The following is a 20,961-nucleotide window of genomic DNA, read 5'->3' as shown; positions in this document are numbered from 1 at the left end:
AATTTCAAAGATGTCATAATTCAGACAATAGCTCTATAGTCTAAAACTCAACCCTTCAGTGATCTTCCTGGATTCGGATTCCTTAAAATCTATACCACTGAATGGAAGTGGATGATGAATAGAAGTTGGAAGTGAATAGTCCTAGGACTAACACGAAATTGGAAGTCTGACATCTTTCACACTTTTCACTAGGTACAAATTTGTAGAAAAGAAAGGAAGGGGAATTTACCTGGCCAAGGAGTAATGAATCCAGTGAATAAAAGGATTCTTTTGTGAAATAAGTTCCAGACTGGAAAGGAGCTTACATGCAATCCAGATACACAGATCTGATTTAATTATTTTAAATCTAGATTTAGAATGATTACTTGTGAAATTGTGAAACTCAAGGAGTTGATTTAATAGATTTTCTTAAAAACCCAAAGACTTAAGAAAAAAAAAAGAAAAAAAAAGTTCCATCAATGAGGCATCTATTGTCCACAGAAAGGCAATCTGCTACTCACTAAAAGGCAACGTGTGTTTCAGTCCATTCTCTCTATATATCTGTATCTGAAAGTTGGAATTCTTTTTATCTAAAATAAAAGCAATGTTTAAAACAAGAATGCAAATTTGCTGATACTTTGTCACGTATATATTTTATCACTTGCTTTTGGTGGCAAAATAGGCATTTTGAATAGATAGTTGGGAAGTGCTAACTGAACCAAATACTCAGTTAACACCAATATAACCTATTTATAATGAGAAATACTTCCCGTTTTCATTGGGTAAAATGGGCAATTCTTTTTATTTGTAGTTGAAATGTGTTTTTTTCATTAGCACATGATTCATTTGCATTAAAAGAAATGCAGTAGCTACCTCTGACAACAGAATTGAAAACGAATTACTCATTCTTAAATATAGATTACACGTGGCTTGGCTGTCTAAGACAGCCTTCACCTTTAGGGGGAATCCGAAGGCAAAACCAAAGGAGATTGATTACAAAAGCAAATGCATTTATCTGGTGTGGTATATTCCAAATATTTGGACAGAAAACTTTGGAAGTCATATAAATATGCAAATGTATTTTTCTCAAGTGGAAAAAAAAAAGTGCTCCTCTTAGGACTTTACAATACCACGTCAGGCCACAAAATTTAGAGCAGAAACATCATAGAAAAAAGATGGAAATACACTAGAGCCGGCTAATTAGATAGAAACACAACGTTAGAAAAATCACCACCACAACCAAGAGAGTCGCCATATTGAAATGCACCTCTCCGACACGGACAGATGAACAAGACAAGGAAGAAAGAAGCATTCGTAAGGCTGAAGGTGCAAAAACGTTTACAGATTTTAGTAGCAAATGCCATAGACGAAACCTGAATTGGACTCATTTTTGCAAACCGATCCTCTTAAGAGATTAAAAAGTCAAGCATGCAGTTCTGACAAAAGGACAAGAAAGAAGCTTCCTTTGACGTTTCTGTGCAAATGGCTACTGAAGGAGAAATACATTTATTGAACTTCTTTGGCAAACATTTATGAGGACGGTTTTGACACAAACAAACCACGGATGCCTTGCTTAGAAATTTTGCTCGGGAGCGTGAGTCCGCCCCTTGAAAATGCTGGTTTTTTCAGCTCATTTTGAATCTGAGTCTTGTTTACTAACAGTCCAGTCCCTCTTTGACAGAACGCCATTTCACAGATTTCACAGAGAGTAAAGGTCTGCCGTCCTTTCACGGGGAATGTCACGGGATATTCGGGAATCTCAGCATCACCCCTCTCCCAAGAGGCGCTGTTAAGGACGACGCTGAAAGAACCTCATTTTAAGTCAGCAGTCCTGGCAGGATACAAGGTCATTTTCCACTTCTGTTTACAAAGATTAAGCAAATACTTGTTTAGAAAACTTTTGAAAGAGATCTTGTTACCGTACAGTTGCACAGTGCTCACGTCTACAGAACGGAGGAATCTGAACTTCACGCAATGACATCAGCAGGGATTTTTTTTTTTTTCTTGTAACTTCCTGGACTGGAATCATTTAGCAGATTTCCAGTAAAGACCTAGTAGGTTGTCTCACGGAAGTAAGAATTCGAGCTTCCTTCTTCAGCGAAGCCCCCCTCCGTTCACCACTCGTCCGGTCTTTGTTTCGTAGTGTCGTAAGCCCTGATCACTTCGGACTGGGAAACGATGCCGTTTTCATCTTGAGAGAAAGCGTACCCATCTGCAGATACAAAACAAAAGAGAGCTTATTTCTTTGGAAGGAGAACCCGGAAGTCAACTCTGCCATTTTGGGATGTGGAATATTCACAGGTTGATGGGTTTCCATTCCTGGTAGACCTACTGACGTTTTTTATAAGGACGGTGGAACAACCAATCACATCTGAATGATGCTGATTCAGTTGCCAATGTAGCGAGTGAAAAAAGAGAGGAAACGGTATAAAAACTTTGGATTTCTTGAAAAAATGTGATTCTCTATTTTTCTTCATTGGGATCCCTATTTTTTCACATCTATTAATAAGAGAGAATTTGATGATCAAATAAGGAAGGATTGGCTCCCACATAAAGATACAGAATACTGCTGATCTTAGTCATTCAGAAAACGTGTAAATGCTTTTTCACAATTATGTTTCACAGCATTGCAGACCAATGGGTCAGATTTCCACTCCTGTGTGGCCATCTCCCACCTTCTTCCTCTCCTTGGTTCTGCCATTGAGGATGAGCTCTTTAATCAACATGATGGGGAAAATCCAAGAGCAGGATCAGTATAGGGAGCAGTGGCTCTAGGTCACTATATTCTTAGAGCTCTCTAGAATGTGTTCTTCAATTTTTTTTTTTTTTTGCATTTCTACTCATTTGGGAAATACATATTATTCATTTTTTTATTTTGCCCTAATAATATTCATTTAGTGGTCATAAGAACAAACTGTTCCAAAATTTTAGTTGTTGCTAAAATGAATGACACTTAAAAAAATAAACAAAAAAAAAATAAAGTTTCCTTTGTCTGCTAAAAAAAATAAAATAAATGATACTTTTCCTGCTGCCAGATTTCCTAAAATAAAAATATATAAATATATTTATAGGCATATAAATATATTTATATACATAAATATATACTATGTAATTATAAATTATACAAACACAAATTTATAAATATAAAAATGTATAAAATATAAAAATATATAATACAAATAAAATTAGATATTCAGTTCACAAAATGCAATAAGATGTATAAAAGAGAGTATAAGTAGGTATATTTGGTGAAATAATTGAAATGTTGAATTGTGCCAATTCTCATTTAAAATGAAGTAACAAAATGTTACTGGTATACATGAATAAAAAAAGCAGACATGCAAAAAACACACGGCTAGTAAAAAAATTAAGCATTAACCACACAAATGAGAAATTTACTTTGGTTCTGATGATATAGTTAATGTTTTAAATAACGGTATTTATTTTTAGATCCTTGTAACATTAGAGGTAGAAGTATCTAACCAATTTTATGTTTACATATAGCTATATACTTTTAGTGAAAAAATAGATTATCTATTATTCATTAGAAAATCTTACTCCTCTTGCAAAATAAAACAAGTAAAAAATATCTCTTAAAGTTAATATTCATTATCCAAAGTACTTATATTACCATATCCCATCACATTCTACCACTGAGAACTTTTCAAAATGTAGGAAAGGCCCATGAAATACAATATTTATTGTTTGTTTTGGGGATGTTTTTTGTAGTTATATATTATATATACATGGAATATATTTTGTCGATATCTTATTTTTTATCTATAGTATAACAATAAATTTAGACTGTTGGGCTTCTGATAATGATAATTATAAGCTTTTTTTGCATTGGCATATATATATATAATTATTTTTATCATGCTATGATTTTTACATAGCAAAATACCATAGGAACCTTATTCAACAATATTTATTGTTGTGATAGAACTGCTGTGATCATATTGAGGTATGCTTTTTTAAAAAGAAAAAAATACTAACTAAAGATAACTTACGGAGCAGGTTTTGTTGCAAAGATTCAGAACGGTATAAGTTCACGTGATTTTTCTTAAAAACATTCTTCAAAAGTTGAGCTCTTTCCGTTAGGCTACCAAGAAAGTACAAACATGTGAAACACACAATTATATATTAATGAAATATGCAAATATATACGAGCTTAACTTAGGGGCCAGGAGAATAAATATATGAATTATAAACAAAGTATTTCTTTGGGAAATTTGTAATGTATGGATTCTGCTCTTTTAAAAAAAGATGATTCATTGAATCCCAATTTATATCATACACCTCATGTTAGGCTTTGTTTCCATATTTGAAGAATACTGCACCCAATGATCCAGTATTTATTTCATGTAAAACAAAAGTGCTGGGGATTAACAAAACAAGATGATTTTCAGTACTTCTCCTTAATTTAATAATTATGGCTCAAGATATGCCAGCAAAGAATTCTTAAATCAATTTGTACTCTATCAGGTATGATAGAATGACTTCTGGAAAGACTGAGTGTAAATCTGTTTTTCTAAGAAGGTTATTACCAGTTTAGTTTTATCCTTTTAAGGCATTTATTACCCTTAAATTTTAATACCACAAAAGTAAGAAATATTTTCTAGGAGAGGAATAAGGATGAATAAATTTCATGTGTGTTTCAAGTTAGAAGTCAGTTATACTGGCATGCCACAGAATCATAGGCTTAAGAGTTGGAAAGAACCTTGGGGTCAGCTAGTCTAACCCCATTTGATAAAAGAGTGAACAATAAAGATACCTACATATCACCTATAGCCAAAGAATTCAGACACTGTCAATTGAGTTATTAGATTCACAACATATTGTACAACAAAGAATCTTCTAAATCTATCATGTTGGCTAGAGGCAAAAAATTTTAATTATAACCATGTCTTTTCATATTTCCATTTAGGTTACAAAATTATGTTTTGGGATATACAAAAGAAATCCCTGAGGATGTTACATTTATGTAAAGAAGGAGGAATTAACACTAAGTAAATATTTTACATAGCTCTCTAGTCAGAATAATTCAAATACCGCTGGGATATAGTAACAGAAAATGTGTTTATAATTTTATTTTTAAAATGCAGAATTCAAACTATTTTAGGAATAATTATATAATAAAACAGCAAAGGGAAATATTTATTTTTCAACAGATTTTTATAGTAGTCTTCCTGACAAAAGTAAATTCATGTAATTAATCATGTAATTACTGAAAGCATGCCTCAAGGAATAATATTTCTTGAATAATTCTGGAAAGCACTCACATATTATTTGGATAACTAAGATCACCAAAATGCCCTATCTTTATAGTGGAGCTAGTCCTCCCTTGTTTGATAATGAAAATGGGCTCTCATTGATAGATATGAAAAATATGGATCAGAATGAAGATAGGGAACCAAATGGTTTACAAGATATCTCAAGTATTTATACTGCTTCACCTCTTTTTTTCTTCACGTAATACATGAGTTACTAAGTTGGCGTAGTTTAGATGTGTTTGTTTCACTCTCTTTGCTAATGATTCATTTATAGAAACATCAATAAAATGGTTTTGTTTTACATTTCTTTATTCTTATTTGAACTGCAAATATTCTTGGTATGACCTGGTATAATTAGAACACAGAATGAAATTCTCTTTAAATTTATTTTCTTTTCAGCAGATTTTCACTGCTTTGTGAGGCAATACTACTCCTAATTTCTGGTAACTTTCCTTTGTAATAAGTTTATTAACTGGAAACTTGTGTTATAGATAAGCTTGTTGTTTACGCTTGTGTTGTGTTTGGCTGCCAGGTCTCCTGGTCTGACAAATAGTTTCAAGGCTCTTCTGACTTCCTCAATATGGCAATTGTTTTCCATCTCTTGAATTCTTTTTTTTTTTTTAAACCCTTACCTTCCACCTTGGAGTCAATACTGTGTATTGGATCCAAGGCAGAAGAGTGGTAAGGGTAGGCAATGGGGGTCAAGTGACTTGCCCAGGATCACACAGCTGGGAAGTGGCTGAGGCCGGATTTGAACTTAGGACTTCCCGTCTCTAGGGCTGACTTTCATTCCACTGAGCTACCCAGCTGCACCCCCCCACCAATCTCTTGAATTCTTATCAGAGATGGTGATTATCAAAAGTAATGCCTTTATCCTTAATATTTCTTAATATTTGGAATTGATTCTATATATGCAGGTGGCTTTGACCTGCTTATAATATCATGTTTTCTCAGTTTTCCATCTTTAGTCCTTCTTTGGATGGGCTTTCTCTGTTCAAATGAAGACCTAAGAGCAAATTCTGAAATTTCTGCTATGTCTGTAACTAGTCTATATTCCTCCGAATCCTCCTTCACACTGACATTATCAAGGTATAGACTGACTTAGTTTGGAGGCTCCTGTTAAGTTTTAGTTGAATTTCTCCATTTATTTCCCTTGTAACGTATTTTGGTATATAACCAGAAATTATATTTATAGTGACCTATTTTCCAACATTCAATATGAGCCATGTAAAGTGATTTAATTATCTCCATTGTTTCTTATTGTCCCCTGGGTTCATGATAAACCACATTCCCCCAACTCCTCTATTTGTCTCTTTAAGGAAAATATTTAAGCATCCTTCTGTTTAGCTGCAACATCTTTAGGTCTTCTGGTTTTATTTACTGTGAGTTTACAGAGAATTTCAATCCAGGTATGGTTTGTTTCTTTCAGCAATGTGTTTCTTTTCATTTTTTTAATCTTCTGCCTTAGTATTGGTTCCAAGGCAGAAGAGTGGTAAGGGCTAGGCAATGGAATGTAGGTGACTCGCCCAGCGTCATTCAGGTAGGAAGTGTCTGAGGACAGATCTGGAATTTCTATCCACTAGGCTACCTCGCTGTTCCCAGCAATGTGTTTCTCATAAGAATTTGCAAAATAATGGCAAAATTAAAAATATATTATATTATATAAAATATATTATATATTTTATCCTATAAAATATAAATAAATTTTAAAAATGATTAGTTGTCATGTATTCTAATCCTACCATTTAGATTAATAAACTAATAACATATAATTGTTAGAAATAATAATATTTATAATAAATGAGGAAGCTTTAGCAGCCTCTATCCTTCCCTCTCACTCACTCACACCTTATTCCACTAGGATTGCAGATGTACAAAAAGCAAAGTTAAAGGCTACTTTGCATTTTTATCCATTTATAGAATAGACATACTCAAAAAAAATTCATTCCCTGCTGGTCAGTGTTCCGGTGATGGATCTCACCATACTTGGCTCTGCTGGTTGTTGCCTAGCTGATACAAAACATACCTGAAACCTGTCTACCTAGGTAGGATCTCTCTAGGACTCTCATCATCAATGAGAACCTCTTGCTGCCGCCATACTTCAAAGAAGCCCTGGAGGAGGACTTCTGTCGAGGCTTCAGCCATACTATTATATTTTGTCCTCATTCTTTTAGAAATCAAAACAAATGATATCTTTATCATGACTGTTGAAAGCAGAGAATACTAGAGAATGCAAATCTCATTGTAATTAGAATCAATAAAATAAAATATCGATAGAATAGCATTATAGTTTTGGAGATTATCCTTTTTAAAATCTTAAAAAAATTTTTTTTCTTCTTAAAATTCTTCTGTTTTAGAATCAATACTAAAGATTGATTCCAAGGCAGCAGAGTGGTAAGGGATAGGCAACTGAGGCTAAGTGATTCATCCAGGATCACACAGCTAGGAAATTTTGAGCCAGATTCCTCCAACTCCTCCTATTTGTCTCTTCACGGAAAATATTTAAGCACCCCTCTGTTTAGCTGCGACATCTTTAGGTCTTCTGGTTTTATTTATTGTGAATTTACAGAGATTTTCAATACAGGTTCTGAACCATAACTAGTCAATATTCCTCTGTATTTTCCTTCACACTATCATCAAGGTATAGATTGACTTATTTTGGAGGCTCCTGTTAAGTTTTTAGTAGAATTTTTCCATTTATTTCCCTGTAATATATTTTGGTATATAACCAGAAATTATATTTATATAGATTTGAAACCAGTTCCTTCTGACTCCGGACCTGGTGTTCTGTCTACCATCCTATCTAGCTGCCCTGATGAGTTATTTTATACACATATTTTAAACATATTGGAGAAGGAAATGGTAAACCACTCAGAAACTTTTTTTTTTTTTTTTTTGGCCAAGCAAACCCCAAATGGGGTCGCGCATGAAGTGTCGGAAATGACCGAAACAACTGAACAATAACAACAAAAACATATTTCGAAAGTGCTGAGTGTTAAAGTCCTTATTTAAAACAAATAGAAAATTCCACCTTGTCATTGGGAATAGTCGCATCAGGGCAAGAAGCAGACTTTATGCACCACCGCATTAGTTTTGCAAAGAGTACTTGAGCTTGTGTTTTTCAATGGAATAAACAGATATGGGGAAGAAGAAGGTGCCATTTTTACATAGTCGCTCTTCTGACTCTAACTACTCTTTAAATGATATAACATTACAGACCCGAGGACCCTGTGGGATCCTAAAATATGTAACTGCGTGGAGGAAATAGGCAGCTTTAGCACCAGGTGGTCTAATTTTGTTAGCAGAACCACCGGCAACGGGGGTGGTGGAAAGGATGGGAAGGAAGCCTCTGGTGTTTTATGCTGAAATGATTAGACAGTAACAAGGGAGGGCAATTTCAAATATACCATGGTATAATTTCCTTATCAAAAACTTTAATGGCAGGTTTCACATTTTCCATATACATATATGTATATATATACAAATTAATATTATTACACATTTTAGTGTACAATATTATTAATATATTTTTGTATTAATTTATATACAGCATATAATTAATATGTCATATAATATACTGTTATATAAAATTATATACACATATATGTGACATATTGAAATCACATAAAATATATAATTTATATATAAACAATGCACAAATTATATTTCTATATTTTATAATTTCTATATTTTATATAATTATATAATTTGTATAATTATATTTGTAATTTATATAATAAATTAATTTTATAATTTATACAATTATATTTGTAATTTATATAATAAATGAATTTTATAATTTATATAACTATATGTATTTTATATATAAATTATGTGTATAATTTATACATTTTTATACACACACACATATATATAAATAAAATGTCCTTTTTTTATAAAATAAAATTAACTTTTATGTTATGGATCTCTAAATAGGGAGATGGCCATTTTGATTTGTACATGTTTGGAGCTTCCCAGCAGAAGACTGCATCTAACCAACTGTTTATAACGAGGTAATGTTCCCCATTAGCTGAGTAATGTTAAACGTTAGCCTGAAGGTCTGTCTAATGTTCAATGAAAAAAAAAACACCCAACCTGTTCACTTTCCCTGAGGTTCAAGCAATTTAATTTGCCATTTCAATCAGAAGAGATGAAATCACAAAATAGCAGGTGCTTTTAGCCTTCAAGAGTGTGTTTTGGTTTTTAAGCAACTCCTCGGGCTAGTGTGGAGCACAAACATATTGTTGAACATTAGCTAGAACATATGTGTGTACATATACATAGGCAGAAATGATTCTCTGTCATGTAAAATATCAAACCGAGAGATGCATGCCTTTTTGTTCTGCCTTGATTTAATAGTTCATTCTTTACCATAGCGTATAAATATAAATGCCACGCACAGGAGGGAGCACGGTAAACATTATATGATGAGGAATGGTATTTCTCCAGGATTTCACCTATAGTGAACCTTTCAACTTAGGATTTATACTCCTTTCAACAAGAGCTCTGTTACATTTAAAAAAATGCTCTTCAGTGCCACGGATATTTATGGTTACCGATATTTACTATAAAGTAATAACTTCTACTCTACTGAAAAATATGTGCTACATAAAGAAGGAACAAATAAAAACTGTTTTTGCTGCAAAAACCCAACACAGAAAATGAAGAAAAATTTTCTCTACCTGTGTCATCATTAATCTATTTCATATCATATTTATTTCCCTTTTCAACATTAGGCTATGTTCAATCTTGTACCATATCGTAGAGTCCTACGTAATATCGAAATTAGGAAATTCAATTAAAAAAATTCAGCTGCAACCTCCACTTAAAACAGATGGACTCTTTCTATAGTTATCAAAATAGAGCAGCACAGAATTTTCAGTGGAAGTGAAGGCACAGACATCTTATTTAAAATGCAATACCTTTTTTAAGCCATACCAGTCATAGGCCATACAGTACAGTGAATAATTCATTTAACATCCACTAACTCATATTTTGTCATTGGCGTATTGGTAAACTTAAAATATTTTCTATTATGTTCAGTTGGTAAGTTATTTTGTTCAACTATTAAAACTAACCTCCAACATGTAAGTGATGACCACGTCTATATCTCTTTTACATCAAATTCTGGAATCATGGTATCTCAGTCGATTGCTGTCCACAATTAGCTCTGTGATGATATCCAGTTGGCTTAAACTAGACCCAGATGGTAGTACAGTGAGTTGGTGAAGGAATATCCAGGAGTATGATAGCATAATGGTTGCGTATTAATTCTTTGTGAAATCATTCTAAGATTTAATTGATCTTAATCCCCACGTTATCTATCTTTCAGTAAGTTACTATTTCAAATTATTTCTCTGCTAGGCTAGGAGCTTGTGAGATAAGACACAGAATCTCATATTTTTGCTAATACACTTTTAAAATTAAAACCCTATAAAATTTAAAATAGGGCTTGGGGAAACAGGTTCATTGCCACGGTGAGACAAAGCAAGTAAGAAATTTACCCCTCTTTCCAAATTCTCTTAAAAAGTTCTTCTAGTAAAAATTTCTTTGGATGATTCCATGCCGGCTTAGGTCACTTGAAGCTCTTTTAAAAGCATGAATTATATATATACACATACATATGACTTTTGATTAAACTCTGGTTTATGCCCACTATAAGGAATAAAAACTGGCAAACTTAATTAAGATTCTGTTTATGTTTTTAGCAAAATAATTTCTAGTTTCTAGTAAAATAATTTATTTTAATCAATTAATATTCCACCTTGATTAAAGTCATCAAAGTTCAGAAGTAAAGAAGAATTTGCTTGAAATTTGATACATTCTGACAATTAAAATAGAATAAAGGCTGAATCCTGAATCAACACATTGAGTTGACTGAGAAAAAAGAAGAATTTGCTTGAAATTTTATACATACTGACAATTAAAATAGAATGAAGGCTTAATCAACACATTGAGTTGACTGAGAAAGAAAATGACAGTTATATTTTGAAATGTTACCTCAAATCTGAGAAATTTAAGAGACGCTGGTAGCTATTTGGTCAGTCTAGAATTACAAACCATATTTTACACATCCATGGCCTGAGCTTATTGATGAATAAACTGTTACCTGACAGCTCATCTCTTAGATCAAATCTTAGTTGAAAGAGCCCATGTTTTTCTGGTTTGTTGGGGATATAACCTAAAAAATAGGTTCAACCAAATAACACGTCCTAACCACAATTCTTAACTAATACTTGCTAAATAAAAACATTTAACAGCAAACCCTGACACCAGAGAAAGTCTATGAAAAAGCAGAAGTGGCTTAAATTGACTACATGGCAATTTGGCATCTATGCTTTTAGCTCTAAAACCTAGCTTTTCTTCATTGCTTCATTCATCACTCTTCTGTCTCTTACAATTGTTCTTCTGTCTTACTCTAGGTCCTTCATCATTTCAAATTCCTCCTTTTCTTTTTAGTTTCTCTGGTTTCTTTCCTTCCCTCTTCTCCTTATTTCAGAGGGGTAAAGAATATCAGCCTTGGAAGGGAAATGGGACATGATGGATTCCACTCTCCTGTCCAACACGAGAATCGCCCTTGCAACATTCTTGAGTCGGTAGTTACCTAGCTCTGACCACAAGCACTGGTGGGGAGCTCCACTTCTCAGAAAGTGGCTCATTCCATTCTTACGTAGCTCTAATAGGGAGCAAGGTGCTCCTATTGGGCTGAAATCTAACTCTTCATAAGGTCTAACCATTGTTCCTCATTCTGCCCTCTGTAAGAACACAGAACAAGCTTCTGCTCTCTTTTCTAGGACAGTTTGGAAAATTCTTGAAGATATGTGTCCTTCCTTCCTTCCTTCCTTCCTTCCTTCCTTCCTTCCTCCAGTCTCATCTTTAGGCAAAACCTTTCCAGGTTCTTTTTTTTTAACAGTTAATCCTAACCTCACTTCCAGGTGCCTCATCATTCTAATTTCCCAACTTCTAGATGTATATGCTCTAGTTTGTCACTAATCCTTTTAAAATGTAATATTAGAAGGGATCATCATATATTAGATGAGGTCTGACTAGTGAAGATGATAATATTTAATAAGCTGACATTCTATTTCTGTCAATGTAGCTAAATCTACCACATTATCTCATACTGTGCTTGGGTCCTTTTAATATTCCCATGTAAGATAAATATATATGCATATATATAATATACATATATATTACATAAACACACATGCAAAAATACATGCTATTGTAAATTCAGGTCTCCAGTATTTTTAGAATTGTTCTTTTGAACCTAAAAGCCTGATTTCATATTTATTTTTATTTAAATTTCATCTTGCTGTAATAGTCCAACATTCCAGCCTTTTAAATCTAGATTTAATCATTTTTCACATAATTTATTCCTCCTATTTCTCCACTACTATACATTTGACAGCATGCCTTTTTGTCTTTATAATAATGACTCAAACTTATGTAATGATCAAAGTTTATTTTTTTTAACTAAGTGCTTCTTCTAAATGATTATTATAATCATGAAAAAGGATCAGCCTAAGATTGACTCCTATGGCATGCTATTTAGGGTCTTCCTGTCAGGCTGACATCAATTAGTTAATTGGTATTCTTCAAATGCTGTTATTTAACCAGCTCTGAATCCCTTTAATTGTATTTCAATACCATCCACATATCTTATTTATAAGGATATTTTGGCAGACTTTGCCAGATGCCTTGCTGAAAATAAGATATCTGTTATGGAATTCCCTGAACATATTAACCTAGTAACCATTTAAAAAAGTTGTTTGGCATAAATCATTCTTCATGAACCCATATTAACTCCAACTGATTGCTTCATTTTCTCTCTAAGACCTCACATATTATTAGGTTTAATTATCTGGTGTCAAAATAAAGCTTATTGTACTATGTGGAACTTGCTTTTTTAGAATAACATGTTGAAATGTCTGGTACAGAATTCTTCATTTTGGAAAATGGGACATTTGCTCAGTTCCAGTTTTTGGTACCCTTTTTATTGGCAATTGTTTTTAAAAAGATGATTCACATTGTTTGTGATCACATTAGCAAGTTACTTTAAATATCCTCTGATAGAACAGCTGGTTTCAGTGATTGGTCCTTCCGGTTTCTTTTTGACTTTTCATTTCATCCTCCGTTTTATTCCCTTCTTTCTACTTCTTTGTTTTATTTGGGGAGAATATATTGTTGTTCAGGTTTGCCATCATCATGGTAGTAGTAGGAGCCACAGATCAGAATACTTCACTCCCTTTTGGTAGAGAAGCATTTAGCCACTGATTTGATCAATTTCCTTTTCCTTTTTAGTAGAAATTTGGACCCCCTTTTGGACTCCTAAGAATTTAAGCCAAATCTACTTTCCCTTTGTCACACCCTTATTTAGAAGGTATAATCATATTCCAAATTCTCTAAATGATTGTAGAATGACAAAACTCTAAATTAAGTAGCATTTATGTGCGTCAGTTACTGCTAAAACTGAAAAACTTAATTGCTGGAGGAGATCCACCATTATCACCAATATATACCACTTAATTTTTTTTAACAAATACTTTTATTCACCATTTTATGAGACAAGGTATCTACTAGATTACCTCAGGATAAAAGGAGCACCAAGAGTTAGTGGGTGACTTTTCCAGTACCCCAGAACTGGAGAGTGTGGGAGATGAGAATGACATTTTGAAATCGATAAGGGATTGGGCTAGAGATGGGCCTGTGCTTTCATTATAGAAGAAGAAACTTGTAGTTCCAGAATGCATCAGCATCTTTTAAGCAATTTCTGAGTCCCTGGGAGTTGCCCAGAGCACTAAGAATTTAAGTGCCTCGAATCCTTAAATATAAGACATTTTGCCAAATCAGACTAACCAACTTAAACTAATTGTGACTTTCTGGGAGACAAAACCTGGATTTCATCAGTCCAAGGAACTTCCCATGAGGAAAGCCCTATCAATGGAGATCAGTGCAAATAGGGAAACATATTTTAGAGAACTTCCAGGGATGTTGCAGGGGCTAGTGGCTTACTCAAAGTGCCCCACTCAGAACAAGTCAGAACCTGAGTGTTCTGGATTTTCAGTTCTACTTAAAAATATATGCAGGAGGTCTTTTGTATTGTTGTTAATTACTTAAGCTAAATATTAATTTTCTTCATATATGCCTTATTTTGGTTACCTTTTAAGCTTAGTATCATGATTTTTCCTTTGGTTTCAGGGGATTAGATCATAATGCCATAACAGAAAATGATAGGTAGATTTTTTTTAAAAAAAAAAGGACACTAAGAAAGTAGTTTTTAATATTTTTTTTTTTTTTTTTTACCTTTTTCCATGTACAACTGCCCCTGGATCTTGGGATTTTGCCTCCAGTTCTTGAACTTCATCTACCAGCGTTTTAAAAGTGGCTCTCTTGATTCTGTTTTGAAAAAAAAAAGATTCAGAAACATTCCCTTGAAATTGTCAAAATACAAGAACCAGCTATTCAGTTTAATTCTATGCTAATAACTTATAAGTGCAATGATCACTTTAGAAAGAGCAACCACTACATAAACATTAATCTCAGCTGAGCTCCTTTTAAATCTTAAAATAATTATGCAAATTACTTGCTGAAAAATATTTTTGGCTTAACATAAAACATGGATAAATATTAAATAAATATAAGAAGTGAATGTCAGGTGAAATAATTTAGATTGTGGGAGTAATTAATATAAATAGTCAAAGAGAAATTGACAGGGCTTCAGGCAAGCAGGGGACTCTCCCTTCACCCTTCTAAATATTGCCATCAGAAACCTGATTCATTCAAAAGGAACTCACTTCTTACATCAATTATCCTTTGTATCTGGAATGGTTTAAGTGAAAACCTCCAAATAATTCTCCTCGGTGCAGTGCTTCCCAATGTTAAGATGGACTTTCTGCTTCAGTTCAGTTTCTCCACTTTGGAGTGGCCTTCGTTCAGCCGCGCAGTCGACCCTTTCTTCTGTTAATTTTTCTTTTTCCTAATCTTATAATACTAGTAAACCTCGTAAACTGCCAAAAAAATAAGCTCTGAAGATGACCTCCTATTTAGGGGGCCAGGTCAATCCTACCGAGGCAGGCCTGTCTATAATCATAGAATCGAAGACAGATAAACTTACACTTTGTATACAACGTCGAGGAGCAAAGATGTCACAGGAATAAATAACAGTCCCATCCAGAAGACTCCAGAACTAAAGAGCATGGCTGCCTGAATGGATAAAAACAAAATACACAAACTTTTAAAATCACTTGGAAAGCTTACGATGACTGAGTTTACACGAAGATACTAGCAAATTCAGATCACATTTTGGATTCACAGGTGTTAGCATAATTTGTAAAATGTTTTGATTTGAGAACCAAATCTGTGAAAACTTTAATTTATTACATCTTCGGAATAGCTTTCTTTCCTACAATACCCTAACACTATTAAGTTTCACCATGCGAATTTCTTTTAATAGAGTTTTCTCTCTCTTGATCATGAACATGAGAGGGAGATAATAAATCTTGACATTCCTATATGCCTTTTCAATGGCTTGGAACATCATGCTCCATTCTTTTCAAGCAAGAGTCCAAATACAATCCAGACTAGGCCAGAATAATATTTTCCTTAACCTTTAAAATCTAAAAAACCATCAAAAGAAAATCTTGCACCTTTCCAACACCCTTTGATGTAATTATCAAATAAAAACAAATAAGTTGAAAACTTGATTTCAAAAGCCATCACTATAGCATTTAGCTAAATTATGTGAAATTCTTTGAAAATGGAGACATCACCAACAATAAGCATTTGGTCATGTTTTTTTGACTGGTTCGGGAGGGAAATCAGTTTTCTTCTCTTCAAATTAATTATATAACTTGCTTCAGCACACCTGTTATGGCAGAGCCAAGGCCAAAGCAAATAACTTGCATGTAAAATTAGAACAAATTGTATTAAAATAAACCTGCCTTTAGATCACATGCCAAGTACCTATATTTGAAATATTATAGTTGCCAAAAAAAATCCTATTATTAATAAATTGCTGAGTTGCCTGCAATTATAATATAAAAATGGCATTGTAATATAATTAGATTAGGTGGATTAGAAGTCACAGTGCCACACAACGGCCCCAGAAAATTCTTAATTCTTGGGAGTCTGATTACTTCTAAAAAGCAAAATTTGTAGATTCTAATGGAAACCATTTAAGAAAACTCTTGTTATATTTTTTCTAAAAAGGAGCCAACTAGCAAATTTAAGGAGTGAGAAAAAAAGAAAAAGAGGAAAAAGAAAAAGAAAAAGAAAGCTCTCATGGTGCACATAGTTGAGGAATATTTCCCAAGAATTTTGTCTTTATGGGCTGTCGGTCCACCGTTATCCGTATCATTAGATATCTTTTCACATAGACACAACTAATATTCAGAAATGGAAAAAAAGTCAACCCTTCAGGGAAGGGTCTAAGCTGCTTTTCAGCGTTTCTGCTGGTAGGTAGCTGTAGTCAAGCATCCAAGTCAGTTCTCAGAACCGTATTTTTCATTGGCCATGTAACAGATTCAGCACGCACACAGACGCAGCTCTGGGGCCCAGATTCTGTTTGCACCAAGCACCGGAGCCCTGAAAATAGTCCTTTAAAAAAATCAAGTCAAAGCCATTACAAAATGGCCCCTAAAACAAACAAATTCTGCCGCTAAAATTAAACAATAATCCGCGGGTTTCACAGACCTACACCCATATACCTCTGACACCGAAGGAGCAGAGAAATATTCACATAAAAGTCACTTTATTTTATAAGCAAAACATGATCTTGGACATGTTTGCTGACATTCTCAATTGTTAAAACTAACACTAACTGTGTAATAGGAAATGTCTATCAAGGTTGCGGAGCGGGCGGGTGGGGGGCTGGTTGTTGGTTTGTTTCCTAGGGAGCTTTATAGTAAGATAACAACTGTAGAATGGCCATTTTTTCCGCGTGAAAAAAAAAAAAAGGCAAGATAATTCTAGGCATTTTAATCTAAAATATCAGGTTTGCCCGGCTTCATTTCTAACGTTTTTATTTTCCTGGGGAAGCCAGGAAAAGGTTTCTTCTCTGCCACCTTGTACGAAATGTCTGAGGGTGAAATAGAAGTGGGGATGTAGGTTTTAGGATGTTAATTCTGACCATTGTGATGCTAACTATGAATGGAGGAACAACTGGCGCCCAGTATTCACAGCCTACCCTGCCTTTGGCTTTACAAATGAACAACAAGAATCGAGGAAAAAAAGTTTTTTTTTTTCCTCCGTCATATTTGAAAGGCTGTCAGATTTTTTTTTCTCCTTTGCAGAGTTAATCCAAACCTAAAAGATTTAAAGCTGACATTCGCATTAAAGACAGAGAGCCTCTTTGTATTTTTTGGATGAAGAGGGGAAAAAAATAAAATCCCACAGAGGTATTTCCTTCCTTTCTGCACAAGAAAGCTCCCCCTCGCTCTGTAGAAACCATTTTTGTCTCTAACTTTTCACATCTCTCCACACACAGGCAGGTCATCTGGGAAATGGCAAACCAATCCCTTTCAGACAATGGCCGTAACAGGAGCAGCCTGTTCTGGGGATGGACTCTGGCTCCCTCTGTTCGAAGTTTACAAATTGTTCCTAATGTGTGAGATTTGTGGTCTATGCCAAGTCTGCCCCCGCCCCCACTCGGCCTCGAGGCCTTGTGAAACCCGATGGAATCTGCCACAAAAGTGGCTCCCGGGGGGGACTTCAGAAAGACTCAGAAAACCAGGGCTGCAAAGCCTGGTCCATCGGAGCCCCGACAAGCCCAGGAGGGAAAACAAATAACCTCTTGTCTCCGGAGAGTGACAAGGACTCAAAATGATACAAACGGGACTTCGAAAATAAATGAACGGCGGCTCAAGATTCAAGTTATGTCCAAGAATGCTTCTGCCGGCTCTGGGTGAACTTGTCCCGAGAGGCCTTGGTAGAAGTTAACAGCGGAGATCCCCACCGGACCAGGCAAACAGAGCGAGCGCTAGGACTGGCGAACTGGGGCTAGATTTTTCACTTTTTTTTCCCCAGGACTGTTCAAGGGTACTTGAACTGGACTAGAACATCTCTCTCTTTTCTTATCTTTTCCCCCCACCGCCCCCCCAATTTCTATTCCACAGAAGCCGAATCCTCTTTGTTTCTTCTAAAAACTCAATTTTCTGCACTGTCCTGCAAATGACAATAGCAAAGCGCTTTGCATGTATTCTCATTTCATTTCAACCTTAAATCCACTCTGTGAAATAGAGGTTATTGGTTTTCCTGCTTTGCAGCTGAAGAAACTGAGGCAAGGAGAATTCCAAGTGACCTCTCTGTCCAGTGTCTGGACAAAACATGTCTGATCGGAACTAGTAAATGCTCTATGCAGTATGCCCAGCTGCCTTTAAAGCCAAATTTATCACCATTCAATTCCAGGATCTTATAGATTTCAGCAGGATTATTTGCCTGCTAGGAAAATGAGGAAAATACCACCTTTTTTCTATATTTTTTTCTGTTTATAATGCGTAGTCATGAAATTTAAAAGAAAATAACAGGGAACTGGAAGATATCAAGTATTTGTCACTGACTAATAAGCTAAAAAGAGATGACATCTGTTATAAGGAAAGGAGGGTTAGAGCAAGTTTGCAGAGGCATGAGACCCACAGGGAGAGAATTCTAGAATGTACAAGTAGGGCTCAGACAGCCTAACCCTCTCTTCCTTGTGACACATCCAAGGCAAAAGATAACAAAACAACACCTAGCTGCTTCTGATGAGTTTGAACTACAGGATCATTATGAATAAAATCTTTGGGTTCTGAAAAATTGGCAGATGAAATTTCTGGATCACTGTTAGTGAATTCTGAAAGGCCAGAGTAACTGAAGAATTCATTGGAAAAGGAGAAATGTTGATTTGATTTTTTGTTAAAGGAAGGAAAAAAACCCCCAACAACTGTAGACCAGTTGTTGAATTCAAATCTTAGCAAAACTGACCGTATTATTAGAGGATATGACTAGTTAACATCTAGAGCTGGAAACAGTAAAGTGCTTAGTACCCTTGCTTGGCACATAGTAAACTAAACAAATGCCTTTAAAAAAATCAGATTTGCAGATGATATGAATTTGAGGGGGGATGGCTAACAAGTAAAATGCAATTAATAAAGCAAAAGATTTTGACTTGGTAGAATGTTGAGGTGAATTTAATTATAGTATCATCATCAACAAAATGAGCCATCATGGATTCATCAAGAATGGATCCTGCCTAAGAAACCCAACTTTCCTTTTCTGAGAAGAGTTATGAGATCAGGGTAATGTGATATCTAGAATTTACCTAGATTGTAGCAAAGATTTGACTCTTTGTCTCTTGTGGAAATGATAAAGATGTGACCTAGAACATGATATAGTTAGGTGGGCTTGGAACTCATTGAATAGTGAATTTCAAAGAATTCTGAGAAAGAATTGGTAGGATTCCATGATCTAAAAGTTTGCCTTTTTTAAAAAAAAATCAGATTTGCAAATAGTGTGAACTCCAGGGGGATAGCTAACATGTAAAATGACAATTAAATCAAAAGATTTCAACTTGGTAGAATGTGGAGGTGAATTTAATCAGTTGATATTTAATAGTAACAAACCCAACATCTTATATCTTGGCTTAAATTTATAAGTATGAAATGTGAGAGTCTTGACCAGACAAACAGTTCATCTGAAAAAGATTTTAGTGGATTGTAAATTCAATGAATCAACCATGATATGGCAATCAAAAATAAATGGAGTCTGAGGACATATTAAGAGATTCATTGTGGGCAAGACCAAAGAGGTGAGAGTTTCATTGTATTCTACATTGATGAGACATCTGAAGTACGTATTCATTTTGGGGAATCATATTTTAGGAAGGATGTTAAAAAGCTAGAGATTGTCCAGAGGAGAACAAGGAAGATGGCTTTGAAATCATGCCATGAGAAAATCAGTTAAAAGAACTGGGGATGTTTAGTCTGCAGAAGAAAAGGGCTAAATAGAATATCAGGCTGTTTCCAAGAAGTTGAAGGGTTTTCATGGAGAACAAGGAATAAACGTTTTGTTTGGCCTCAGAGAGCAGAACTAGGAACAGTGACTGGAAGTTGCAAAGAAGCAAATTTTGGTTTGACATAAGAAAAAGTTCCAAACCGTTAGGTACACCAAAGAAGAATGGACTCCATTGGGTGGTCCTTCAATGGAGATCTCCAAGCAAAGGGGGGTTGACCATTTGTTAGACATATTATAGATGGGATTCTTGTTTAGAAATGAGTTGAACTAGAAAGCCTCTGAAATCTTGAGCAACTCTGAAATAATAAATTAGAGACAATTTCAGGAATGTGCACCGAATTCACTCTGTATTTAGGGCTGATTCCAGTAAAAAGAAAATGAATTTATCGCAGGAGAGAACACAGCTTCTTAAAATATAAAAACTACTAGGAACTTCTGTGTTGCATTTATTTACTGCCCTTTTGAGATAAAGATGGAATCCTAACCATACCATCTTCCATTGATGAAGTCACTTCAAAATGTTTCTCCACTGAAGAATATTTGTATAGTCTTAGTTTCCCTGTTTGAAGAACATAGTTTTGGCAATAACTTTAGCTTAACCAATATAAACCTGAAGGACTGTGAGATCTAATGCTTACTCAGTATTGTTTGCTCTCAGTTGTAGATCACAGGAGGAAAACTTTTTCTAAAATCTCACTCAAGGGAATATTCTGTTTCT

The 20,961-nt window shown here is 34.6% G+C and overlaps 1 protein-coding gene across 1 annotated transcript in view; it reads right to left on the bottom strand.

Annotated features, from left to right (window-relative positions):
- Nucleotides 1–947: 947 nt before the first annotated feature.
- Nucleotides 948–20,961, bottom strand: part of ATP8A1 (ATPase phospholipid transporting 8A1) — a 279,653-nt gene continuing 259,639 nt past the window's right edge. The window contains exons 36-39 of the mRNA XM_044681740.1: nucleotides 15,370–15,458; nucleotides 14,559–14,651; nucleotides 3,990–4,081; nucleotides 948–2,191 (exon numbers count right to left, since the gene is read on the bottom strand). Of these exons, the coding sequence (XP_044537675.1) occupies nucleotides 2,094–2,191; nucleotides 3,990–4,081; nucleotides 14,559–14,651; nucleotides 15,370–15,458 (372 nt within the window). The 3' untranslated portion in view covers nucleotides 948–2,093. The remainder of the gene's footprint in view (nucleotides 2,192–3,989; nucleotides 4,082–14,558; nucleotides 14,652–15,369; nucleotides 15,459–20,961) is intronic.

Source organism: Gracilinanus agilis, chromosome 6 (genome assembly GCF_016433145.1).
Source record: "Gracilinanus agilis isolate LMUSP501 chromosome 6, AgileGrace, whole genome shotgun sequence".
Lineage (NCBI taxonomy): Eukaryota > Metazoa > Chordata > Mammalia > Didelphimorphia > Didelphidae > Gracilinanus > Gracilinanus agilis.
This window is presented reverse-complemented; position numbering and strand designations above follow the sequence as displayed.